The sequence below is a fragment of the Ptychodera flava genome, chromosome 2 (genome assembly GCF_041260155.1).
Source record: "Ptychodera flava strain L36383 chromosome 2, AS_Pfla_20210202, whole genome shotgun sequence".
Lineage (NCBI taxonomy): Eukaryota > Metazoa > Hemichordata > Enteropneusta > Ptychoderidae > Ptychodera > Ptychodera flava.
Window position 1 is genome coordinate 32,140,850 of NC_091929.1, and position 27,738 is coordinate 32,168,587.

At 38.0% G+C, this 27,738-nt stretch overlaps 1 protein-coding gene and 1 long non-coding RNA gene across 2 annotated transcripts; both read left to right on the top strand.

The window, feature by feature from the left end:
- Positions 1-2,368: 2,368 nt before the first annotated feature.
- On the top strand, positions 2,369-4,410 carry LOC139119196 (uncharacterized). Its single transcript, XR_011548862.1, has 2 exons — positions 2,369-2,596; positions 3,606-4,410. It is a non-coding gene; the product is annotated as an uncharacterized lncRNA (long non-coding RNA).
- Positions 4,411-10,838: 6,428 nt separating this feature from the next.
- Positions 10,839-23,136, top strand: LOC139147970 (tryptophan 5-hydroxylase 1-like). The gene is made up of 14 exons (XM_070719228.1): positions 10,839-11,493; positions 15,055-15,189; positions 15,771-15,957; positions 16,329-16,432; positions 16,808-16,875; positions 17,105-17,155; positions 17,318-17,416; positions 17,712-17,758; positions 18,365-18,500; positions 19,518-19,587; positions 20,027-20,083; positions 20,638-20,733; positions 21,773-21,906; positions 22,492-23,136. The coding sequence occupies exons 1-14, from the start codon at positions 11,479-11,481 to the stop codon at positions 22,679-22,681; spliced, it is 1,389 nt and encodes a 462-aa protein (XP_070575329.1). The 5' UTR covers positions 10,839-11,478; the 3' UTR covers positions 22,682-23,136.
- Positions 23,137-27,738: the final 4,602 nt, after the last annotated feature.

The window sequence follows — 27,738 nt, forward strand, 5'->3', positions numbered from 1 at the left end:
GTTGTGAAGTCGCAGGTCGCAGTTTGACAAACACGCAGGTCGCTGTTGTGAAGTCGCAGGTTACACCTAGGTCTAAATGCCGAAGTCGCAGGTCGCATGTTTCAAACTCGCAGGACGCAGGTCGCAGTTTTGAAGTCGCAGGTAGCATGTCGCATGTCGTGACCGGTCTTCCATAGTAGCCTAATCACCAAGGTAAGAAACAGAATTATCCGGCCTGCCAAGAAAACTGCACGTTCTAGTCGAAAAATAAGCACAAATCCTTCATTGAGTTACCTAGTTAGATGCGGAAGGATCTCGGCTGTCCAAAAAAACACACTCATGTCACGATAAAATGACAACTTCAGGAGAAATCTGCCGTGTTTTGACAAACTAGGCATTTCTGGCGTCCAACGTTGTAATAACGCAACTCATTATCATAATTGTACGCCGTCCGCATCGCTGATTGGTCCGTGAGCAACGCCATCAACGGCATCAGACTGAGATTCACCACTTTCTATGTGCAGACACCGTCCATTATGATAATGAGTTGCGTTATTACAACGGTGGCCATCAGAAACGCCGATGATGTCAAAACGCGGCAGATTTCTTCGAAAGTTTTCATTTTATCGTGACATGAGTGTGTTTTTTGGACAGCCGAGATCCTTCCGCATCTAACTAGGTAACTCAATGAAGGATTTGTGTTTATTTTTCGACTAGAACGTGCAGTTTTCTTGGCAGGCCAGATAATTCTGTTTCTACCTTGGTGATTAGGCTACGGAAGAGAACGTCGAAACGTAGAATAAACTACACTTATAGAAACTACCCAGAAAACAGCACGCCTGTGGGAGCCGCGCCGGTAACATCGGCTTTAATTTCTAAATTCTAGTGAAATCCTGTGTATACTAAGTGCGTGCCTGTTCAGTATAAATTACAAAAAACTGGCATCACGCTTTTATCCTTTTTACACCTCGATTTCAGCCTTGATCTCTGTTGGTCACGTAATAGTACGCATATTGCTTTGCGCGTTCTGGAATTCTGCAGGTAAACAAATGACGTCATTATGTATATCAATCCGCGACGGGAAGCGGCCATCGTATTCCCCATCGTATTTATGAAAAACTGACACAAATTGCGATGGATTTTTGATGAATTTTATCTGCTTAACAAAGTTGAATATTATGTAAACTACATATTTATCATTCCATAAGGTATATGATAAAACCTTTACGGCCCTGATACGGCTTTTGCGGCCCTTGGTCGTACGGCGTACGGGCCCTCGCACGCTCGGGCCCTTCCGCCGTACGACCTCGGGCCGCAAAAGCCGTATCAGGGCCGTAAAGATTATAATAAGACTAGTGTAATGTTATTGCATACTTTCCTGAAACTAGGTTTCCTTTCCGAAACACAGAATAGAATACTTTGAGAACGCTATTAGAAAACGGCGAGGTACTGATCAAACCGTTAGATAATGGTTGTGGAACAGCAGTTCTAGACACTGATAATTACATAATAAGGAAGCGTCAAAATAACTCGTCAACCAGTGATACCACACAAAGTTTATGACAGATGACTCAGAACAAATAACAGAGAAATATAAAACCTTATAACAGAAACTTACGACACAAAACATGTTGACGAGAACATATATTTCAATCTAGTAAATAACAATACGAACACTACCTTGAACACAGTAGAACAAAATTAGACATCCTGGCATCCCTAGTAAAGTAACAAACTTAAAGTGGGACAACATAGGAATACAGACAATCTATTGATTATTCCACACAATTTATCCACTGAAGACGAATTTGAGGCGATTGATTAAGAAAGTACGGCAATTTTCGAAAAAAACGGCGTTAAAGGATCGTAGTGTTATACAGTCTTCCCCACTCTGGAGTAGAGACTGCATGCACTGACATTCAGATTACAGCTGTGTGTAGCCATGGCCAATCAGTTCTGTACACAAAACAGGGAAACGTAAAATTCACTTTCAAATATGCAAAACACACTAAACGCAAACAATTAAGAAATGAATAATGTGTGGAGTTGCTTTCCTTATTACATAGATCAATATTTAAGGGCTAATTCCTCAATTGCAACGACAAAATAGATTTATTACATTTATGGTTGATAAGTATTACATTTATGGGTGATTTTTTTATTACATTTATGGTTACCATTTATTACATTTGTGGTTGGTGTTTTTATTACATTTATGGTTGATTTTTGTTACATTTATGGGTGATATTACATTTATGGGTGCATTTTATTACAATTGTGGTTGATATTACATTTGTGGAGATTATTACATTTGTGGAGGTTACATGTTCAAGGCGGTTCTGCTGCAGCTGCTGTTGATGATGATCTACAACAGATTCCTTATGTTTGTCCACAGGATACGATGGCGAGATGGAAAACTTTACCAGTGGTACTACACTGACTTTTAAAACGCATTGCATCCGTTTTGCTCGCAACCAAAACAAAGTTCCCGAGCTATCTCAAGCGGCGATTCTATTGATTCGAAATCCTTGCAGTCTTGCAATCACAGAAAGAAATCGCGAGGCTACTAATCAAACAGGATTAACAGTATGGAGTCGGCAGCTGCAGAATGACAGGGGTAAGGATATTCAGATTATAGCAGACAATCTTTCCTGTAAAATGCAAATTCACAATCCTAGCAATAATGGCCCTCCATGAAGCTCATGTCACCGTTACAAGTAACTATTTGGTAGTCACTTCCCCCCGGCATGATATCGATAGACACTGAAATATCCGCAGTCCGAGGGCGCACTCTTCCCCCGAGAGCGCCCTCGAACGACGAATTTTTCAGTCTGGGTATGATAAGGCACATGAATTAATTTTATCTCTTCCCAGGCTTAGTGTCTTTCACGTTCGGCAAGTTACGTCATTTTCACCAAATCCATATGCAAAACATTACGATGCAATTTTTAGAGTCATCTATACATTACATTACCACACCATTCAATGTTCTCTGTGTCACTAATCGAAAAGTATGGCTAATTATGACATTTTGACATGTTTTCGTGGTGGTGTAAGCATATTGAGAAAGCGCCACCACTACTTGGAGCGTGATGCGATCACCGTATGTCGCTTTGCTTCTGCTTGAACATGGATGCCAATACCAACGATCAGCGGGCGCCGTACTCTAGATATGTTATGTGCGTTTGCACAAGGGTATGAATTCCGTGCAGACATTGAGGTTTGCATTGAGTTCAACGGTTGAAAGTTTTATTGCAAGTTTTGACGTCATATGACTTACTATACCTGCAGACAACATTACCTCTTTTCCCTGATTCATAATAACATATAGGTTGATATGCCTTGGTCAATTTAACATAGACCCTCGATGGTCTATGATTTAACACGGCTTTGAGATTTTTATTAGCATGGGGCTACTCATTTATGGGAAAAGACACCAATGATGTTATCATTTATACTTTATCTGGTTCTTAGAGAGACTTTTTGTCGTATTCGGGGTGAATGTTTGATGATCATATCGATATTGAAGAACTCAAAGACCTTCCTCGAATGAGACAGGGTGTAGCTTAATTGCACATTTGCATGCTTCTTTCCACTGACAATAGTCGTTATGATATTGTTCACAGCGTGGTTTAACAAGCTGGTGTGGCAAGTGCATTTTTATGAAAACTTTGTCAACAATTGGATTGGACTTGGTAAGCCCATCCTGGTACTTCATTATGAAAACATCAAAGAGGACGCTGTTCGTGAAATACGGCGGGTGGTGAAGTTCCTGAATTTGACCGTCGACGAGGAGAGAATGGAATGTGTGCGGAGGAATACGGAGGGCAATTACCACCGCAAGTACGGTGACAAAGCACAGCTTTACAGGGATGTTCTTCCGCCGCCTATAAAACGTTACGCTCAGCTGGTCATGGAGAGAGTTTCCGACTTCCTGGTTGAACATGGACAAGATCCCGTGCCCTGGAAGAATATGCCTCCTGGCATTTTGCCAAATACTTGATTTTTTTCACAAACAGTTCGCAATTCTTGTGGATGTGGATCGTGATGGTTCGCCGGTTATTCTCAGAGAGTAAAGAAGGCATTTTAAAGGTCACAACACACGTGAAGTGAATTTTATTTCACCAGAAATATGTAGACATAATATATACATGTGCGAATCATAATATGTACGTGTAACTTGTTCTTATCTTGTTTGTTTCCGGGTCATCGTGTTTTTTTGGAAGGTTCAGCAAAACGCTTGTCACGTGACTATTATGCAATAATGGCTATGTACTGCGGACGGTCGGATTTCTCAATATCAGGGCTTTTAGAAAATATATACTTTATTGGGCTTTGCGATTTGTATAACTGAGAAAAAAATAAAAACCTGAAAGTGTCCGTAAGGTATGTAGCTACCTTAGGTGCTTTTTTACTATTGTGCTTTTAAAATATCATTTTGTTTTTATGATCTTGTATTTTTATTGTAAAGCGGTTTGACATCTTATTGATGGAAATCGCTCTAGAAAACAACATTTATGATTATTATTGTTATTATTTTTAAATGTAAATCGGCTGTCAGGATGTTGACCACACAGTGAAGATGTGAAACGGTATATATTTGTTAAAAACTTTATAAAAATCTAGTTTAGTGTAGTATAGTCTAGTCTTTTGGCGGCTATCTTTATAAATAGTAATCTCTCTATCTTGTCTTGAAATCTGGCATGGCGATACCAATTTTAACTTACTTTTCTGCGAGAGTTTCAATTAGAAGAAAATACTTTTTTAGTATCATCTTACATTTCCATGTTCAGGAATTGGCCAACTCATCGCGAGTCTTGAAGACTTCAAGTAGCGTTCAAAGAAAGGGATACGTCACGACCTCAGGTGAATTAGCATAACAAAAGGGCGTAAAAATCCCGCTTCATATATCACGGTGACACGCACTTTGGTTGGAAAACTTTATTCAACAATATTTTAAAATTACCAAATAATGATTTGCGTGTAGACTGAAAGATTCAGTCACGTGAGGGCGCTTTAGAAGAGAGGGTCGAAGATCCTGCGGGGCGCCTTGACAAGACCGAATCCCAGTCCAGAAAAACTTGTCGTCACAAGGCAATTACGTGTTCTTTTTCAATATTCTGTGATATTTGATAAAATCACAGTGACGTCAAACTTCGAAATATCATATCGTCGTATCACCACAGTGTCAGTTGTTTAAAATTCTGGCTTTTTTTCCTGACTGTTTCTAGGTGCCAACTCTGAGTGAGATCTCGTTAGGATCACTACAGTTTTCTTGCCAATCGCAGCCACGTTCATTCAATGCTTGTCCCTTATGCCCGGCTTCTGCTCACCATGCAGCTCGTTGGTGTAAATTTAACACTAAATCAATCAGATTATTGATTTTTCCCCAGCAAACGGACCGAAAATATCGCCTTGTGCGTGAAAGGGCGATTCCATTACTCTCACTCAAAAAATACATCATTTATCGTGAATGACTTTGCAAAGTGTCAGTAAATTGAATCAGCCAGTCATAACAGATTGCCTTTTTTCGGTTGGGTCTATCATAGCATTAACCTGGTTAAGCGTAATGGGACATTCCTGCGTACAAAAATCTGAATCTGACGGAGTGAGGCGCCACGTGGCGACGGATGTGCTGCCATGGTAACGAGTCGACTGCCTGCGAGAGTGAGCAGTGTTTAATGATCATGTGATGAAATCAAGGAGCAGGAATGAGCACAGCTAATGCATACAAAAGAAGGCGATCAACAGCTTGTAAAGCCCCCGCTCACTTCATGGTTTTGTCGTTTACCAAAAAAGGGCAATTTCGCCTGGAAGACGTTTCACGTTTTTGACATTTCGACATCAACAAATCGTATAGTCAGCTTCTCCTTCGCTAGATTTTCTCGAGACTATAAACCACAGATTGCTTCGGCAACTGTTCCTTATGACCCAGGGTAGTTCAGACTGAGTCTCGTAATTTAATTCATCAAATCCATCGCTACAGGCAATTTCTTTTCATTCGCGGTCGCAGGCTCGTTGTTGAAAATGTCAAATAACTTTAAGACATTGCTAAGCTTTTACCTAAAATCGAAAGATTACAAACACTGACCGCACTCCCTGTGGGGGAACGTTGAGACATTTTGATTAGATGACGTCAGAGTTCGTCTTTTATAATTGACCAAAAACTTATATATTGACATCATCTATATAAGGATTAGGATATTTATTTCCTAATAGAACAGAAAAGAAAAATAGAAAAATACTGACATATTAAGGATTAGTGAATTGGTAGGGACTAGAAAATTGTATCATACTAATCGAGTCCAGCCCCCTACTATCCACAATCGCTGAATTTATCATTTTGCCATAGGGCGCCATATTGAACATTTAGTCTGGCTAGCTGAAATAAATTCTATATAAATGTAAGTACATTATTAAATTATAAAACTTTGTGGTAGAATATACATAACAGAAACGAAACCTGTTCGATAAACAAGAGGTGACATTTCAAGTATTTTTAACTTTTGAGTTGGATATCAAAGACCTTATACTTCGTGGGATTTGGTTCCAAAGTGTAACACCAGAGTATTTCATTGAACACTGTCCTATATTAGTGGTATATTTAGGGATGAGAAGATTTCCCTTGTCTTTCGACCGAGTAGGATACAGATGTTGAATGCTTGAAAAGTAACAAGGGATTTCTGGAGGAAAATTTTCACCTATGTTAGCATAAACAAAAAGTACATTTTGATAAGTATATTGCTTACAAACATTAAGAATTGCCAGCTAATGAAATAATACGGGTGTTTGGTCGTACCAAACTTTTACTGGGGGGTAGTTGCAAAAACTATCTTCATTGTGACACCTGAAAAACAACTCTGAATATCCATTTAACGTTTGAATTTATGTCAAGGGCTATTTTTCTCTATTTTCGTTTTTTTTTTAATTTCAACAACGGTTTCTTGTTCTACCTCCCACAACACGTTGGGATATACAAGACTCAGCTAGCTACACAGCCCCATACATGTATAAACCGCATTGTTATTGTTGACAAGTGAATTCTTGTCAGTACAAGAAATCATGTCAACAATAACATTGCACTCTTCATGTATAGACGCTGTGTTGTCAACCTGAATATAGGTGTTTAACGTGCTTTTGGAGTAGCACAAGAACTTGACATTGACATACAAACCAAAATAATGGAAAAAATCATGAGTGTTACAGCTCCTGTTTCTTTAAGGTAGAATGCGCCTCGGAGACAGATATTTGGACTCTTAAATTTTTACAATTCTTTTCTGATCTACCACTTGTGGGGGTGGGGGCTCTTTTTGAAGCCCTTGGTATAAGAAAAAAGTTTCACCTTCTTAGTCTTTTGAAGTATGTATGGAATTGAAAATTTTCACCATCCCTATGTTAATTCTATGGAGAAAAAAATATTTTTCTCCATAGAATTAACACAGGGATGGTGAAAATTTTCAATTCCAAATAATTTGTAATTTATTTCTCTAATAGCAAAATTTTCACGGTGACCCCAAATTTCAATTCTTGATTTGAAAGTGAATGGTTGAAAGATACTTTGAGGAAATTTTGAGCAAAAGTTTAAGTCTTTTACTTTCGAGGCGCATACTACCTTTATACTTCTAGTTCGTACAACGAATTTGCTTATCGTATATAGTAAACTACTTGCATGATAAAATCGACCATGGCAACATGGTAGCTGTGACGTGTTCTTAACCTCTCGATGTAGAAAACATTGTAAATTTACATTCAATCTACCATCCGCACAGCGCCCTCATCACAGCTGTTAAAACAGCTGTGTAAATTAATAATATGTGCGCCATTATTTGTGAATGAGTAACAAAGGTTTTATCATTAAAATTTTGTAGCATTTTCACACGAATGTAGTGTAATGTAAAGTTTTACAATTGACATCCATTTTTAGCGGCTCTACTCAAGATATTATCCCGACATTTAAAATACCCAATGGCTTGCATTTTTGGTATATGCTTAGTATCAAATAAAAGCACACATTTCAGTGAGTATGATGACAAAATAGTTATTTTGAAAATTAATTTATCAAAACAGCGCGAATATAACAGTTCGTTTTTGTTCCCAATTGTTTGCCAGTTCATTAAAGACTTTGATTGACACGTTGGTCCACTCCGGTAGGCCACAAATTTCGATCGACTTGTATGCCCAGAACATTCGATTTCATTCGGCATGGATTTAGTGTGACGTCAGAACCAGCTACGTCATTATCTGTGAAGCCTCAGTAACTAACTACACACGACGTCATTCCGCTTGCAAAATGTGCTTGCGCTTTTTGAGGTCCAGTTGAATTGTTACTGACAAACGATGACCGCGGATGTGTTTTCTGATGATAACTCCAGTGGAAGCGATTTACCACATTCGTGATGAACTATTTTCCTGTTAAATTTTGAATAATCTGTATATTTGAATAGAATCTAGCGGTTTACAAATCAGGAGAGGTCATTAAAGAGGAAAGTTCCAACCCCTGGTAATGAACACTCCCATAAATATATTATTGTTATGCGTACCAACACATACAAAATAACGTCAAATTGTCATTGTGCCTATCTTTGCAGAGTTGAATATCGTTAATATAAGCGAGAATTCGCCTCGGCGACAGATATTCGGAGTCTCAAACATTTTCAATACCTTTTTACTCTGCTACTCGTTAGGGCTCATTTTACATGTTATCGAGTAAATAATAATTTGACTGGGTTGATTTCATGAAAATCGAATTTTTTTTCCACATGGAGTTTAACAGAGGGATGCCGGCCATTTTGAATTTCAAGCGACGGTAAACAGTAAGTTAGTGCTAAGTTTTTCATGGTGAGCCTTGATTTTATTCCTGATTTTGAATGGAGGTATTTTCAAGTTTCTCTGCGGAAAATTAAAGTAAAATTTGAAGTCCTTCGAGTTCAAGGTGTGTACTACCCTGAGAATTCACGGTAGGTCATAAAAGCAAGACTTTTGGCCGTATAATGCCCTCTTTGTATACAGACATAACTAATGTGCAGAGCTTTGCGTGTATGTTGGAATATGCCGTTCTGACGTTTTGGTCGTTTTAAGTGATGAACAATGAATGACGTTGAACCTGAGCTTTACGGATGCAGTGACCCTTGGAGAGTTCCTGTTGTCTAACCAAACGTAACCTTTGACCCCCGAGTAGACAAACCTGAGGAAATGTATGTAACTCATAAAAAAGGCGGGAAACAACAGGAAGCCGGATCGTGTTGTTCTAATTTCTCATACTGGATCGAATTGGCACATTTTCTGTTTGTTGCTCACAAAACGCCGCTTTAAAAGTCCACAGCTGTACCTCTTGATGATCATTTCACTATTGTTGACCGCGGAGTGACGTCAGTAGGTGAAACGCACGTGAGCGAGGTGATGAGATCATCAGACGATAGAGAAGAGCCAATGATACAGAAATTGGATGAAAAATCCGAACTTCATTTGTTTTCACCGCGTTGTGATGCCAAAATGACGTAAGAACCCACAAGTATATCCGGATCGAGAATGTTTGTGTTGTATATTAACGTCAAGTTCTTGTTCTACTCCACAAAGCATGCGGGAAGAGCGGCTATTCAGCTTGTCAAGACAACGCCTGTATGCGTAAAATGCAGTTTGTTTTTTACTTTTGAATCTTGACCGGACCAAAATTCTCTTTTTAACAGTAAGAATGGAGTTTAGTATTTTTCAACAATAACAATGCAGTTTATGTGGGTTGATTTGACAAGCTGAACGCTGTGTATCTAACATGCCAAGGGGGGGTGATCAAGAAATTGTTATTGACATAAAAACGTAAAAGTGGGAAAAATCATCAAACCTTACAGCTACAAGCCATATGAATGGAAATACGAAATGTGGGAACATGATTGTCTGAAAAAGAAGAACAAACCAATAAAAAACAACGACATCAATTGGCATCGACTGGGTTTACATCTTGCCTTTCACTTTAACCCTGCAAGAATTTGCCATAAGGTAGTAAGCGCCTAAACAGTGAAAGACTTGAACTTTTAGTCAAGCTTTCCTCAATGAAACTTTCAACCATTCTCTCACCAAATCAATAAAATATCAGGGTTCACCGTGCAAACTTTGGTACTAGAGAAACAAATTACCTGACATTTACCGATAAATTCAAAATGGCCGCAACCCCTGTGATAACTCCATGCGGAAAATAAAATTTTCAATTTTCCAAAAGTTGAGATGGTGAAAATAATTCTTACTCTTTAAGAGCTTCAAAAATGAACCTCACAAGTGGTGGAACAGAAAAGAATTGTAAAAGTTTTGGAGTCCGAATATGTGTCCTTGAGGCGCATTCTACCTTAAGCTCTCTTTCATCCATCAGGAAGGAAAAAGTATAAAGACCGTGACATAATTTTCGCCCATTAGTGTCCTTTCACTGAAAAGACTAGACTCACGGAGTATATCCACGATTTTACAAACGATACAGAGTACGGTATGAAAGACTGGACAATTTTACTGAATCAACAATAAAAAAATAGCTTTCCACTGGGAAAAGTAAACTCTTTAAACAAGGATGTCTTTACTTCAGAAAGAGGACGATTATACGGATGAACTTGTTTGAAAGGACGTCTTGTATTTAAATTCAGCCTGGAATCTGACTGACTCCACAATGTAATCGATGGCACTGTGGTTACTGTCAATGTGAGATAAGACTTCATGTGGATTTAAAGATTATTATACCTGTTCAAGTGACAATACGCTAGGAAACAAGAAAACATCTTCATCATATTAGATAGCACATTACCGATTCTCTCTCTCTCTCTCTCTCTCTCTCTCTCTCTCTCTCTCTCTCTCTGGAACATGTACATATCATTACCATATTTGGTAATGTCACCTTCAATTTTCACACACTGAATCCAATTCGTGCACAGTACGCTTCACTGCCTCGATCGTAGACGTGTTTACCGTTCACAACTTTTCCTTATTCGTCAAGACGTCAAAAAAAGTATGTCAAAGAAACTTGGAAAATTGCATCCATTTTCTTCTGAAAGAGCCGGTTGCCTTGACTGCCGGTGACGTACAGGTTGCGTCCGTTACCAGGAAACCGAGCGGACATCCCGTTGCTCCCTGGCAGATTATGCGCGCGCGACACCTTAATCGACGCCAATTCATCAAGCAAGTCAAAAGGCAGGTCACTTCCTAATATAAGGACTTAAATATGCTATTAATAATGTGCGGCCTACGTGAAGAACAATGCGTGATATTATTAAATGAGCATATAAAAGCAAGCCTGGAAAAGTCTAACGTCGACTTTTGCACACAGGTATTCTGTGTTACGCGCTTCGATCCCGTTTTAAGAAGAGAAAGACATCTTAACGGTTCGGCCAGCTTGCACATCGACTCTGGAAAGTGACAACTGCTTTACCTACAACTGGTGGATCGCTTACTTTTGTGGGAGACTGAGACAAGCAATATCGACGTCCGAAGACCTCCTGCCTTGACTTGGATACCGAGATAACCATGGTTGATAAATTGGTAAGTTTCGTCAGATCTTCCTTGAAAACAATATATAATACTTCAACGCTAGAAATGATTACAAAACCAACTGTTTCTCAATCTTATGAGATTTTTTTTTCAAAGAGACAAGAGTACCATGAAGAGTTATATGTATGTGAGACTAGATTATATGGTAAAGGGCTATTTTAGATGAGAGAGAGAGAGAGAGAGAGAGAGAGAGAGAGAGAGAGAGAGAGAGAGAGAGAGAGAGAGAGAGAGAGAGAGAGAGAGAGAGAGAGAGAGAGAGAGAGAGATTATGTGGTAAAGGGCTATTTGAGATGTGTTTGTGTGAGACTGAGAGAGAGAGAGAGAGAGACAGACAGACAGACAGACAGACAGACAGACAGACAGACAGACAGACAGATAGACAGACAGAAACGGACTGATGGAGAAAGTTTGTGTTTTCTCCAGAAAAGGAGGTTCGTGACGGATGACAATTTAAGGGTTTTAGGGTTTCAATGCAAAATTGCCTTCTAACAATTTCCCATTATGCTATCACCAAGTCACCGTGACGGGAAATGATAGTCTACAAACTCAAGGTGAATGTTGATTGCATCCGATCAAACCGAGAAAGCAAGAATTGAACTTCGGCGAATGAGATCAGTCAGTTGCTGGAATAATGGATTCAGTACGTGTGAAATACAATTACTCCAAACGCGGAGAAATGTGTCACCATGGTGAGCAGAAATCACGTGATTTTGTGGTATTTTCCATCGTCCGATAGGAAATCATCTCGGGCACTTTCTATAGTGTTTTAAGGCGTATAAACCGTGAGCAGTTTGGCTGATTCATAGATAAGAATCAATATTTTATACAGAAATTCTGTTGTTGATATATAATATGATAATGTGAATGCAGCCAAGTCACCACAGGTACTATATCGAGTACTATTACAAAGAAGTGGCCTTGTTTTTTTGGACATAGTTTTCCCCGGTAGAGTATGGAGTCAAAAGTGTGTTTAATTATCAGGCGAAAGTTATGAATGAATAGCAGGCTTGAGGAAACTGTGGTTCTGTCTGACAACAAAATTCTTCAGACAATGTTGAGAACAACTGCATATCTAAAGCATTTTAATTTATTACGTTGGCGATAGTGTGTTTGGCTCCTTCAGTTCGATTTAAGAGTGAATGGTTATAAAAATATTTACACAGTGGATGTATGATTTTCACGCAAAGTAGAAACGTGTCGTTTACTATCCTATTAAACTCTCAAGAAAATACAAGGTTGCGATTTGTTGGCTAAGGAAGTATGTGCCTCGAAAATGAAAGACTTAAACACTGTCCGTAAGGAAGTCTAAACCTTCCCGTTTCGAAATCAAGAATTAATAAACGGGGGGAGGGGTCACTTTGCATAGTTTGGTACTAGAGTAGCAAATTACCAAGCATTTACAGAACTTTTAAATTCAAAATGGCCGCCATCCTTATGTCTGAGCTTCACAATGAGCCCCGACAAGTGCCTAAGCCAAAAAGGTATTGTAAAAGTGCGTCCCCCCTCTCTCTCTCTCTCTCTCATATACACCCGCGACCATTTTTCTGTTGATTAAGCCCATTTGATTTGATTTGATTTGATACAAAGGCAAAACCAGCTGTATCTAGGGTTGTGAATGAGTTTACGATTGGCACCCAGTGTTCAAGATTTAAATATAATGGTAACATTACCATGCACTGGTCCATGTACAAGTGTTGTTCAGACAGCTTATTTGTCCTATCTGTACCATAATCAAAGGAAAAAACTGGTATCATATTGATTGTAACTTACAGACTGTCGTCTATAGACCAAATATGAATTATCTTGTATATATGTTTGCCTTTTGACAGTATCTTGCCATTTTTTTTTGAAATCAGTGCAGTTGATTTCAATTTCCCCTGACACAGTGTCTGCATGGGACACACAAGTTTGCGTGATTCTATAGCAGTGATTACATTAAAGTATGTTGCCTCAATAAACTAATTATCACGTAGAGTCTTTAATGGAAGTGGTATCTTGTGTCTCAATTTTAACACAGGGTGCCAACGGTTAGCTCTCATTCACGACTCTTGGCATGGTCTGTTTCGTCTTTATACAAGCAGAATTTCTTACTGTATCAAGTAGGCTTAACAGTAGAGTGGCCACGATATATATATAGTATATATATATATATATATATATATATATATATATATATATATATACTAATATACTATATATATATATATATATATATTATATATATATAGTATATATATAGTATATATGTTTCGAAGTAAACAGATGTCCTAACGGGAATTACCGTGCTCTACGCTAAGCGCAGAGCGTTATAAATAATAACACAAATTACGATTACTTCAAGTACAAAGTTATAATATCTGTTATTTCGCAACCTTCAGACTGTCTTCCCGCGACTTGGACTCTTAAGTCGTGGCGTCATCGCTTACATTCGATTTTATGAATATTAATCGTTTCCGAAAACATCAAACTTCATTCGTCAAATCGAATTTCCTTTCCACTGGCGGGAGTGGGCGATGACGTCAGAGAATCAATGGAAATTAATGAGATAAATTATGCAAAGGAAATAGAGGCAAAACCAGGTTGCCGAATCCTAAAGTTTTGCTCCTCGGTTGCCTAGTTTCCGCGCCCACGTCGACTGAGCGCTTCTGTTACCATGGAAACAAGACGCGTCCCATAACTTTTAATACCGGTTTTTCTATTGATTTGTCAAAGGCTCCGTCTAACCAAATATAACTTTCTTGAACGCCCGCTTCTAAAATAGCAACACACGCGAACACGAGTTCACGAAATATGACGAGAAATTGTACCTCTAACATTTGCTGTTATGGCCGTCAACATTAATTTAGTTATAAGTATACCCGTTCTCTGCGTGGTGCTGTTTTAACACGAAAGCTCACACATGTGAACATTCAAGCATTGATTAAGACGAAAGATCCATTAACTGCTGTATGATAAACTGTATTCACTGGTGATGCATGGCCGTATGTGTACAATGCACGGCGTGTGGTTTCCCTTGTTGGGTAAATATGAATTGAACTCTCCGCTAAATAGCCTCTTTACGCCTCGCTGATTAACTTCCTCAGTTTATCTCCGCACGGGCTTTCAAACACGATCGCTTGTGCTACATTTGTATCGTAGAAATGGAACGCGCTGTATAATAAAATGTTTAAATTGATGGGTATTTTGTTGTACATTTCATACATGGGAAGCTTAGTATAGAAAACTTAGAACTCTGACAAAGCCATGATTCTTGATGATGGCTTTTACTTGAATTGTATCGAGTTTAGAAATATATGAATGAATGAATGAATGAATGAATGAATGAATGAATGAATGAATGAATGAATAATAATAAGCTTATAAAATACGGCTTTTGTCCCACTAATGTATTTCTGTTTGATATCTTGGTATTGGTCGTATTGCTTGTAAATTGTAATTATCTACAAGGATTAGGTTTGATCGTCCAATTTTAAAATAGATTAGTTAATGGTTGCCTCGTGTTCACATCGCTGATCTACACTGGTTAATTTATAAATTTGTATTCATTTGCAGCGTGCACACAAACGCAGCTTGGTGATAAGTCGGAGGGATTCCTTCAACGACTGTGTTAATCACTCGACAACTCCAGTGATCTTCTCCCTCAAGAATGAAATCGGAGGGCTGGCAAGGGCGCTGGACGTTTTTAGGGTAAGTATGCCCCCCACTTTTAGGACAGGTTGGAGGGGTACATTTGACGAAACGTCGAAATACCCTTACCTTAGTTATAGTATGTACAAAAAAAAAACGTTTAGAGGGGTTCCGAAATGTCTTTAAAAATACAGACCGATATTGATGCCTCGTATATACAAAGACAAACATTACAATCAATGAGAAAATATTCAAATCTTATTATATATATGGAAACATTACTTAGTTGCTTCACGAATCGTCTGGTACCATCACTTCACGTTTATGATATTAGTGAATGAGTCTAGTTACGTGAAATGAACAAAATGATCAACGTCAAGTTCGGTACGATTACTCAATTTTGTATAGTCAATGAGTTTTAATTCGCTATCTTTACACATTTGACCAGGAGAAAATTTATCTGAAAATGTGATTGAAAAAATTACAGCAAAACAATGGTATTATTTGATGAGTATTGATAGATGTACCATTTACAACGATAGGTGACAGTTTTTCAAATCTGATGAGCGGTCCGGTCTAGTCTGTCATGCGCATGATTTCAAATGTAATGCTTGGACTTTTGCTTTCTCTCTCGCAACCAGGAAAATAACGTAAATGTCGTCCATATTGAATCTCGCAAACCGCGCAGACAAGATTCGGAGTACGAGATTTACGTCGACTGCGAGGACGGAGATGGCGACATACAGGAGCTCATGTCACTGCTGAAGAATCATATTGACGTCATCAACATCCCCGACTCCGATGGGTCCGACGGCGCTTCGGCAGAAGGTAACCGTGATAGTTGCATCTCTATGCAGTCACCAAGACAGTCGTACAAACGGATATTATATATATCACATGCCTTTGTCCATCTATTTCCTGGGCTTCGGCGATCTATTCAGCTCGTGAGTCAATGAATCGTTGGTAACACATTTAAATGAGATGACCGAAAACGACTGTAAGGAGGGGATTAAAAAACAGACATGTTAGAAGAGTATCAGGCGTTTAAATTATTTGCTACCAATTTCAGAGGTTTCTGTTGTTTACCCTCTGGTGTATGCCATGGCAGTAAAAAAGTGACAGTGAGTTGAAATTAATACACCAACGAATTGTAAATTTGTCGAATGATTGTTTAATTGAATATGTGTTTTTCATTTCAGTAATACTGAGTGAAATTCCATGGTTCCCACACAAGATTCAAGATTTAGACAGGAGTGCAAATCGAGTATTGCAGTATGGCTCTGAACTTGACGCCGACCATCCTGTAAGTGTAGTGTAGTGTAGTGTAGTGTAGTGTAGTGTAGTGTAGTGTAGTGTAGTGCAGTGCAGTGCAGTGTAGTGTAGTGTGATGTGGTGTGGTTATATTATCGTCCTCTTTAGCGTACTTAGGTCATGGATATGATGTACTTTATACAATCTAGTTTCTATCTATCTATCTATCTATCTATCTATCTATCTATCTATCTATCTATCTATCGGTAACTGTGTGGTATGTTATATTTTAGGTTCATGTCGTCTAGTGTAGTGTATATTGCTAATTTTCTAGACCCGATCTATCTAAAATAATTGATGTTACCGTTATCTTTATCACATGTTCTCATACATTATGTATTAATAAATGCATATTTCTCCATTTTAGGGATTCAAGGATAAAGAATACAGAGAGAGAAGACGATACTTCAGTGATATCGGCTACAGTTATAAATAGTAAGCTCTCTTTATTAACGTGAAATTGTACTTGAAGTTTTGTCCTCTTATTATATAGAAATATATGAGTGACTAGAGAGAGAGAGAGAGAGAGAGAGAGAGAGAGAGAGAGAGAGAGAGAGAGAGAGAGAGAGAGTACACATCCACGGATAGTTGTACGTGTGTCAGACACTCATATATTGTGTAAATTTGTTCGTCTTACCTTCCGTTTTTGGCATTTTCCCCACAGCGGAGAGTCGATTCCTCGAGTTGAGTATAACAAGAAAGAAACTGAAACATGGTAAGCTGCCAAACTTTCCTTTTGACGCCTTGATAGTCTCTTAAGTATATTAAAACCAGAGTTTAATTTTATGACAGATGTAGTTTATTTATGATACGCTTTCAAGTAATTTCACTCTTTTTATAGAGATAGAGGTTCTCTCAATTCTAGTTTTTTTTACAGGGGGACTGTTTTCAGGGAACTCACGAGGCTGTACCCAACACATGCCTGTCGAGAATATCTTGCGAATCTACAAGTTCTTAGAGATGAATGTGGATATAGGTAAGATGGCACATCGCCATTGCTCCTTTCTTTCAGTGCTTTTAGCATATGGCTGATAGCGTTGTCGACTTTTCTGCTGCATTAGTTGCAATATAGTGTAAAATGGAATTCACGATGGCAGTTTCTCTCAGAGAATGTTAGGGGCACCGGGCACCTTTATGTTACGAACTCGAATCATGCTCCGTCTTCTCTTATTTTTCATAGAGCACTTGATTTTATTTTCAATGACAGACCAAAGTATAGTCCCAGGCTACCCATGTACTTATATGTTTAATAATCTGTTTTTTGTTGCCAGAGAAGACAACATTCCACAGTTGCAAGATGTGTCTAATTTTCTTAAAGGTAAATGATTGTAATTTTCTCCATCAAATAACATCATGATATTTGGTAATTGATTGAAACAGCGTTTAAACATGAAAGACGACGAAACAATGAGGATGACAAGGGCTGGAAGACGGGCATGTGGAGCTTTTTAAGTGTCAGAAATCAGATAAAACTACACAAACATTTTTGTATTTTGAATTTCGATTTAGGATATCAGGAATCTATTGATCTGAAACTACAGGTAGAGAGAGAGAGAGAGAGAGAGAGAGAGAGAGAGAGAGAGAGAGAGAGAGAGAGAGAGAGAGAGAGAGAGAGAGAGATGCTGATTTTGTTCTGTGTATTCCTTGTTTCAATCATTGCATGCGAGTCTGTTGTTCATTTGTTTTCCGTTGAAAACTTATGAATATCTCAATGTATGCGCAGAAAAACTGCTTTAATACGGTCGCAATGTTGAGAACGCCAACAAACACGATACTGTCAATTGGTATTTTGTAAGTACGTGAGAAGAAGCTGTCAGTATGTGCCCTCTTGAATTTTTAGATAATGTTACGAATTTCTCATCTTGAATACAACACACACTGCAAAGCAGACGAATGAGGCAATCATATTCTTCATACTCCACAGCTCGTACTGGATTTCAAGTAAGGCCGGTGGCTGGCTACCTGTCGTCACGTGACTTCCTCGCGGGACTGGCGTTCCGTGTTTTCCACTGCACCCAATATATAAGACACAGTTCGGATCCTTTCTACACACCAGAGCCGTAAGTGTTTTGCACATGTTTGCAAACTTTTTCAAAATATGAAACGCCAAGTTTGAAAAGAATCAGAGTTGCACGAATAAAGAAACCTCAAAGTGAGCAATAGTACATTTATTTTGAAAATACTACACAAGTATTAAACCGAAAAAAAATGCCATGAACGTCACTATTTAGTAAGCATTTTGAAACTTAGGAAATTATAACAATAATATTAGAAGTCATCAGTCGTGTTGCTATGGAAGCCGGGTTATTATGTTGTCCATTAACATCTATCAGTAGTGAAATCAACATAATTGCAACAACAAATCATTGTCCTTCAGTCTTATCAGTAAATGATAACAACAACCAGATTAAAAAATTCCCTGTTGCACGGTCCATTTGGTAGCATATAACTGCCTATTTTGTGATGATAAACCCGTAACTAGCCTTTAAAGACCCATTAATTGTAACTTTATAATATTATTACTTTTGTTAAAAAAATCCCTTGTTTTACATTCAAAATCGTGTTGGGATGCCTGGCTTTTGGCTGTGTTAACACAACTCCTGTGTGTTTCATATTTGGTGCTGTTGAGGATTGAGTTTATGTCTGGACAATCACTGGAATTCTTTTGTCGACGCCATCTTCGCATATCGTACAAACTATGTTATATTGGCAAGGCCGTACTGTGTATTTCAAAGTAATTCTGGAGGAAACATATCAAGAAAATGTACTGGTTTTAATTTCTAAACTAACCTACATTTAATCAAAAATTACTCCCATTTTCACCGTTTATTTCACATTTTCTCAATAAATAAATGACTTGCAGATTGCTGAGCTGTTGTCAATTATTTTACATATTTGATTGATTAATACATAGCCTGTGAAATACGACTGTATATCTCCGTTCAGCACCATGCTCTGAATATATACCGTGTTTGGTTTTGGCGATCTATAAATCATTCTTTATTGGCTGGAGATTGATTGATTGATAAGACCCGGTTAAATTTAATCACCGACATTCGAATTCTGTCACTTTACAGGGATTGTTGTCACGAGCTCTTAGGTCACGTGCCACTCCTCGCTGACAAGAGTTTTGCCCAGTTTTCACAGGTAGGTCACAACTTTCAGTAATTTTTTTAGTTTTGATTATGATACAAACCCCTGAGGTTGTATTAAAGGTCCAATTTAATTCTTCTCTGTGCAATGCTTTTAACATTTTATTTCCATGTACCAGCAACATGTCTTTGTGTACTCCCTAAATATATGTTGAACTGGTCTTTCGTTGCCTTTTCAACGCGATTCGTATATATATATATATATTAGATGTTTGGAATTAAAGTCAAGTTTGGACAAATCAAATTGCCAATTATAGAACGAATTCACTCCCAGAACATACCACTCATGTGGTTCACTTTCACATTGCAATGGGGGACCGCGACAGACATCGGTACTTCAAACCGATGAAAGTTTACCCGGATTCCCAAGGAACGAAATCTCTTTGCGGAACTATCACAAACTCTGAAAAGATGCCCTACTTTTTCTTCAATAGGAGATTGGTCTTTGTTCCCTAGGAGCATCTGACGAGGAAGTACAAAAGCTAGCGACGGTAAGCACTACTTTTACTTTTGCATGACCCACACACCGTAAATGTCATAGCTCAATGGTCACAGGTTACACGGGTTAAGCACAACGAGTCTGGCACGTATACGCATTCTTCACCATGAATATCTATCTGGAAATAATATAAAATCCATGTATAAGTTCTAAAATAGGTGGACAAAATAGCGGTTTTCACCATATTACTGATGGACTGATGAAGGAAAATGTCAAATTCCTGGAACCTTATCAATGTCACAGTGAAAGGAAATTGTTTCTTGAATAGGTTATGTAAGAAGTCTTTTGCCGACACCGAGATTTCATATACTTTTTAAATGGTCAATATCTTGCGTCTTAATCAAATGTCGTATGACAGTGCGGTATCTTTATAGTGAACATATAAAATTAGTGTCTTTAATATTGCAAAACAAGCTGGCTTTTATATCCTGTCAATTATGTACTGTTTGTTTGTACCGCACGACGGCGTCCCATTGAGCTCAACAGCGACTGAAGGCCTCGTCATGTCTCGAGCTATTAACATTTTGAAAATTCAACCTTTTACAGTGTTATTTCTTCACGGTGGAGTTCGGTCTGTGTAAGCAAGACGGTCGCACTAGAGCCTATGGAGCTGGTCTCTTATCATCAATAGGTGAGCTAAAGGTTAGTATGAAGCATACAATGAAGTACATATCCACATACACGGTTACCTGTAAAAGAGACTGAATCTACATGATATGCTGTAGAGGGCGCGCTTATTCGTCGAAAGGTCTAGTGGAAAGACCACTAATTGGGTTTTATGGGCGTCATAACAGGATTACGACCAATTTATACTTTCGTATGCATTGTTACCCGTTGGCCAAAAAAAAATAGTTTGTTTCTCATCCCCGCGCGCGTCAATGTAGACCCGCCGCGCCAACCTTTTTTGTGCATCTCAAGAGGGAACGAAAAAAAGAAAGAAAAAAAAAACGAAAAAAAAACTAAGAACAAATTCAACGTTCAGATCATACAAAGCAACACAAATATTTATGATATACAAACTGAACTAGACAGAACATTGAACATCACACAGCGCTGTAACATTCCATTCAGAACTGTGCACTATGTCATTGAAAGCTATCAAAACTGCATTCTGCACTAATAGTCAAAAAGCAGCACTGTTGATAAGCTAAAAATTTGCTGTGCATTTATCTCTGCATGCATTCCTATGTTCTCATGTTGTAAGCGCGTTGTTGTTGATGGTTGAATAAAAAAAAGTAGCAGCAAAAAAAAAAAACCCGCGTCACCGCATCAGTTTTGCAAGATGCCTAGGATGAGAAACAAACTTTTTTTTGCCCGTTTTCATAAAAATTCTGCGTCATCGCATACACAAGGTATCTTCTATATATTATGCTTTCATATTTAGTCTCTCTCCTGATGTAATATTCATCACTTGAATCTAGCTGAATGGTTTATAGTGGAGCAGACAACAGGTTAATAACATGAAGACATACCTTCTCTTTCATGGATAAATAAATGTCCACGTGAAAATTCTTTTTATTCAGCGAATTGGATGGCGGTTCTTTACAAAAAATTGATGCAGCTCTTTAAACTAATAATGAGGGCAATGAAATGATTGTAGGCCAGTTTACTAACATCATGAGAAAAGACAGTGGTATTCCAACAGAAGTAGACATAATTTCATCACTCCACTTTTTTGCAGCACGCCCTCACCGACAGAGCTGTGGTGAAACCATTTGATCCAAAGGAGACATCGCAGGAAGAGTGCATCATAACATCATTTCAAAACTGTTACTACATCTCTGGTAGCTTCGAGGAGGCAAAGGAAAAGATGAGGTAATTTACATAAAGTACACATCAGCTTCTTTAACTTTGTCAACAATCATTTAACGCTACATACATCCCACACTGTTTTCAATATACTTCTATTCATCGGCATGTCTGTTTGTCCGCTTCTTCTTCATAGCTTTGCAAAAATTGACATGATAAAACCCAGACAAACGAACAAAAGTCCTGAATATGTTTGTATGAAAACTAAATCTCTTAAAGCAAAAGGTATATGGAAATAGTCATAAAAATATATATTTGACATTTACAGCTGTTAAACTTCAGACATCACTCTATGATTAACTGAACTACATAAGTTTTTGTCGCAAAAGAGGGATTATGTGCGATCAGATGTCGATTCTCAATAAACAGGATCAAAGAAATCACACCCATGAAATTCCGTGAATGTACTTTTTACATTTCACCAAATGTTTACATTCTCTGCGTGACTCACCTTTATCACGAGGGACCGTGCCTTTATTCATCATGTCTTCGTATCACAAAAGACACAAAAGGGATTGCATTAGCCTATTGTTCGGCTCCTCAAAAGACCTATATCGTTTCAAGCCCCATTCTCTCTTTCTGTTTCCTCAGGGAATTCGCCAGTACTATTAAGCGGCCCTTTGCAGTGCGTTACAACCCATACACCCAGTCAGTTGAAGTACTGAGCAATGTGCACCGAATCGCCGATGTTGTGAACGAACTGAAGGGCGACCTCAACACATTGAGTGAAGCCCTAAGAAATTACAGTCGTAGAGGGCGCCATTGGTCCAATAATCACTGAAATTTTTATTTTGTACAGCTTAAGATGGCAAGAAGGAAGACTCTATACTGAAAACAACCAATTTTGCCCCAATTTTCTTTAATTTTAATAATAAATTTGCAGCTATCTCTCCGTCAATCAAGTTACGCCACATGCAAATGAGTAAATATTTGTAAATGGTGAACATTTAGTTCATAGGTTCGTGGCACATGCATATTCGTAACTTTGCGAACAATTAAAAGTGATGACTGGTGGAGGAAAGATTATCTTCTTGCCCTAACTACAAACCAGGCCATATTACTACAATCATATATTTTTGTTAGCTTTGAGCTGATAGAGAACTGAAATGAGGTAATATGTACAATATGTAAATGCAAACACAGCTGAAGCAGTGGTAAGCAATTACAGTGTAAGTTGTTGATAAAAGTAGAGAATACATAGTCCATACACCAATTTTGCTGTCATCGGGTTATAGAGTCGTATACGTTAAAAAATTCTCTTCTAAGGGGACAGTAACTCTAACTTTGATAACAATCACTACTTTTGTTCTATCAGACATACTTTTTTTCATATTTCTTCCCAAAATTGCTTAAACCCATAATTTTATGCTAGGTCAGGGTTAGCTAAATCAAAGGATTTGTAAGAGAAACCGTTCTGGTGTTATGTCATACATGAATTAAAACCCGCACTAAAAGTATGTTATCTTCAATTAAATTAAAATATTGCACCGTAAAGGCTGTAATGACACATTGAACATAAGGTGCTTCGGCAAAAATGCTTTTTGCGTGACAACAGCAAGTACATACTGACGGCAATTCTTTCCTTATCTATGAATACCTTACTTATAGGACGACAACTATGACAATCACTGCAAAAATAGTGCTATCTGTTTATTTTGCTATTCAGAATTAGAATCACTGCGTGTATAAACTGTTATCGCAGATTTTTCGGGCTTGACTTTCCCCTTTCATTGCGCATAGTGATATGCAATAACTATTACAGTCTCATTGTAATAAAATATGTTATTATACCATGCACTTTGCGTATTGTCAATGTGTGTATACGTTTGTGAGTACGTACGTATGTCTATACGCTTGTCTGTCTGCCTGCCTACCTGTCTGCCTATCTGCCTATCTGCCTGCCTGCATGCATGCATGCATGCAGGATGCATGCATGCATGCATGTATGTATGTATATGTGCGTGCGTGCGTGCGTGAATGTATGTATGTATGTATGTATGTATGTATGTATGTATGTATGTATGTATGTATGTATGTATGTAGTATGTATGTATGTATGTATGTATGTATGTGTGTGTGTGTGTGTGTGTGTGTGTGTGTGTGTGTGTGTGTGTGTGCGTGCGTGCGTGCGTGCGTGCGTGCGTGCGTGCGTGCGTGCGTGCATGCATGCATGCATGCAGGCAGGCAGGCAGGCAGGCATGTAGGTAGGTAGGTAGGTAGGTAGGTAGGTAGTAGGTAGGTAGGTAGGTAGGTAGGTAGGTATGTATGTATGTATGTATGTATGTATGTATGTATGTATGTATGTATGTATGTATGTATGTATGTATGTATGTATGTATGTATGTATGTAAAGAGTTTGTTTTTTTCCCTACTCAGTTCAACACTATAATTTCAATATCAGTGATAATACTACATTTAAAAATCGGCATTGTGAACAAAAGAGCTCAAGCGCTAGAGATTTCTACTTCCTTGATTACGAAGGTTTCGAACGTCACTGAAAGCACACGTGCTTGTCTTCGAAATGGATAATTTGGAGAAATAGCAAATAGGACACCAACAATGCGTTGGTTAAAACTTATTATTTTCAGTTTAAAAACAATCTGAAATTATCAAATTTGACCAAATAATGTTACGTTTAAGTCAGCAGACACTATTGAATAGTTTTAAACACGAAATGGTAGAAAATTATTCACTTCAAGATTCTTACTTTTTCCTGTTGGCCGATAGAGGGCGCTAAGGTTGTGCTCCTGCTCAGACTGAAAGAACAGAGTATGGTGAACGATTTTCTTGGCTCGCGGCTTGATAAGTACAACTTCTTTAGAATGTTGTTAACATACTCAGAAATGGTTATTAAAACAGATAATATGGAAATGTTAGTATGCAAATTGAGTTGAGACAATGCAAGATATACAAAGGTAAAATGCAAATCTTAATACAGTGACCCGTGCCCGACCCCCTTTCTGCACGCACATCCGATTTTGAGCGACGTGTGGGTGTAGAAATGAGGGTCAGGTACGGGGCACTGCATTAAGATTTGCATTTTACCTTTGTATACCCTGTATTGCCTAAACTGATACATGATATCACCACTTGTCCTAGTTGACAACAATGATGTTAGTGTGAAACTGTTCTGTCTGGCAGCAAACTAAGTTGAACTATTTATACTTCAATGGGTTACTTGTCAAAGTGTTTGTCTTCAACTTGTGTATGTGTAGGTATTCAAAGACTAATAATATATGGTGACTTCTCGTCGAGTACTCTGACCAGAAATAAGTTGCAATATTTGCACACAAAAACAAATCTCTGTCAAGTGCTTTGTTTGCTTTGTGATATCACAGCTTTGCTTGCTGGTGAACAAAGAGGGCTCCTGTCGTTCAGTCGGTCGCCGACCAAATTTGGATCAAATGGTTATTAAAAAGATAATGAGTAAACAGTGGTTAATATTAAAGTGGAACCGTTCAAAGTCACCGTTTTCAAGGCAACTAGATGATATTAAATTAATACTGCAGCTTGATCTCAAAGATCTGTTACTTCTTGAGAATCAATTTGCTCGGTACTTCAGAAATCGCAGACGAAGAAATGATAGTTTGCGTGTAGCTTGCAAATTTGCCACTTGCTCCCCACTTTCTTGAGAAAAGAGTATTCAGCTAAGATTCTCTTGCAAGATTCTATTTACCATATTCCACATCTCCTGTATTGAATCATGGGATACGTATTTACTTTTTTTTCAACGAGCTTGATTTTGTTTTCATGCAGTTGCCGCATTTGGAGGTTTAATAAATCTTGTTTCATATATATAAGATGATAGTTCTCCTAAAATTTCTTCTCCAAGATTTGTCTGAACAAGCTATAAATTTACCTCAATCCTTGCATGGCACTCTGTGTGTAATATTTTATTACCATATCCGTTTACTAGGCAATGAAACAACACACGACCACTGATCAAGCGTAAGAAAATCTATGCCAATAATAATTTACGTCTTTAGCTTTGAGTCATATTCAGAAAAGCGGCAAGAGCGACAATCGTACTACTGAGTGCTTTCGCAACTACAAAATGTTTCATTTTATCGTGCTATCAATTAACATGACTGAATACTCGTCATTATAGTCTTAATTATAGGAGCTTGTTAGGGATGAACTAGTAAATGTGCATAAGAGCTGAGTAATGATGCAGATCATTTTTCGCCTTCCAAGATTAGAATGCACATTTTCCAGAAATGCAACGCCGCCCGAGTCATTAGTTTTCCGAAATGCAGTTGAGCCTATTTTTATAGAGAAACTTGACATTTTCCCCATTCTTGTATCACCAAGGTCCAGTTTCACGGAATCCAGCCGGACCATAAAATTGTTAACCTTCAATGCCCCTGATATCGATCTGTAATTTTGTCAGTCGGTTAAAGTTAGCTTCGGTATCTTGATCACATTAAAACTGTCTTTTGATAAACAGTGCTCATTAGAATGACACTTATCAATCGCTGAATTTTTCTATGTAATCTGTTACGCCGCCTCAAACTAAAATTAATCAATGTATCTGTATGCACTGATACACTGGCGAATACTAAACAATGGAGGGGGTCATCCTCGATCGTCGGTTCCTGATATTGATGAAAAGCTGTGCATTATTCAGACTGAAATTCTTTGCTCTTCTGACAAGTTTTTGACAATTATAGTTCTAGTTGCTTTCCTTTAATCTCTCAAAGTGCAAACCACTGTATCTTGTCTACAACACAAGTGTGTCAACTAAAACAATGGCACTTTGTCGATCGTCTGTTTCTGGTATATAATTCAAAGTTTAAAAAGGACATCAAATGTATATCGTTCTACCCGCTTATGAGTAGTGATCCTAGTACACTATCGTTTTACTGTGTCGTGCTCCAACGAATCTGAAGCAGCGTTTTGACAACGTTTTCATTTGCTTACATTTTTTACGTATTTTCCATTGGTTTATGTAAAAAATGTATAAATGAAGTCAATATACAGACAATAGTTACAACTGATAAAGCTTCGACTAATTATCATTATGTAGTTTTTAATTATTGCCACCCTACCGGCAAACCTGTTCTAAACAAGATTGCTAGTTTTGTGTACTGTGAGGCTGGACCATATATGTCATATCTACACCGATCTGCACCGGTTATGGTGATTTGTCAATGTCTTATCTATTAGATATAATCATGATGTCTTTACTATATACTTTGTCCACCTATAAACAATGGAATGGTACAAAGGGTAACATTAATTTAATGATATAGGAGATAGGGATCAATGATGATGGCATCGGTGACTTGATAAACTAAGCGGCGCCCCAGGCAAGCCTACTGATTATACAGAAGATGGTCCTGTTACTTAGTAATAAACAGCGTTAGCTTCTGAAACTTGAAAACATTAACAAATTGTTGACCGATAAACAATGCTCATTTGAATTGATTTGTTAATCTAAATTGCATTCCGTGGAAGACATTATACGCCCACAAGTTATTTCGAAGTTGCAATTATCATCCAGCGACGTTATCATTGAATTTTTCAACGGTCAGGCGTTCGAGAAAACACATCTATTATTTTTATCATATTTCACTATTTTATAAAACGCATTTTTTTCATTCGACTGCCTACATTTTGTCCTGAAGAATAATATAGCACATTTCATGAAGAGGCTATTTTGACAAGCAAATTGCCTAATTCAACACGGCTTTGAGCACAACAAGACACTGCGTTTTACAGACAACACAAATATTAGAAAATGCTTTGAAGTTACAACTAAGGGAGGCTCGACTAATACAGTTTATTGATTCATTTCGTATATAGTGTTGTTTGACTTTGGATTGTTCTCGTCAACAT

Excerpts from the sequence above, each read along its gene's own strand:
- LOC139147970 (XM_070719228.1), top strand. Across the intron at positions 16,876-17,104 it reads ATCGGCTACAGTTATAAATA|CGGAGAGTCGATTCCTCGAG; the intron begins GTAAGCTCTCTT and ends TTTTCCCCACAG. Across the intron at positions 20,084-20,637 it reads AAGTACAAAAGCTAGCGACG|TGTTATTTCTTCACGGTGGA; the intron begins GTAAGCACTACT and ends AACCTTTTACAG.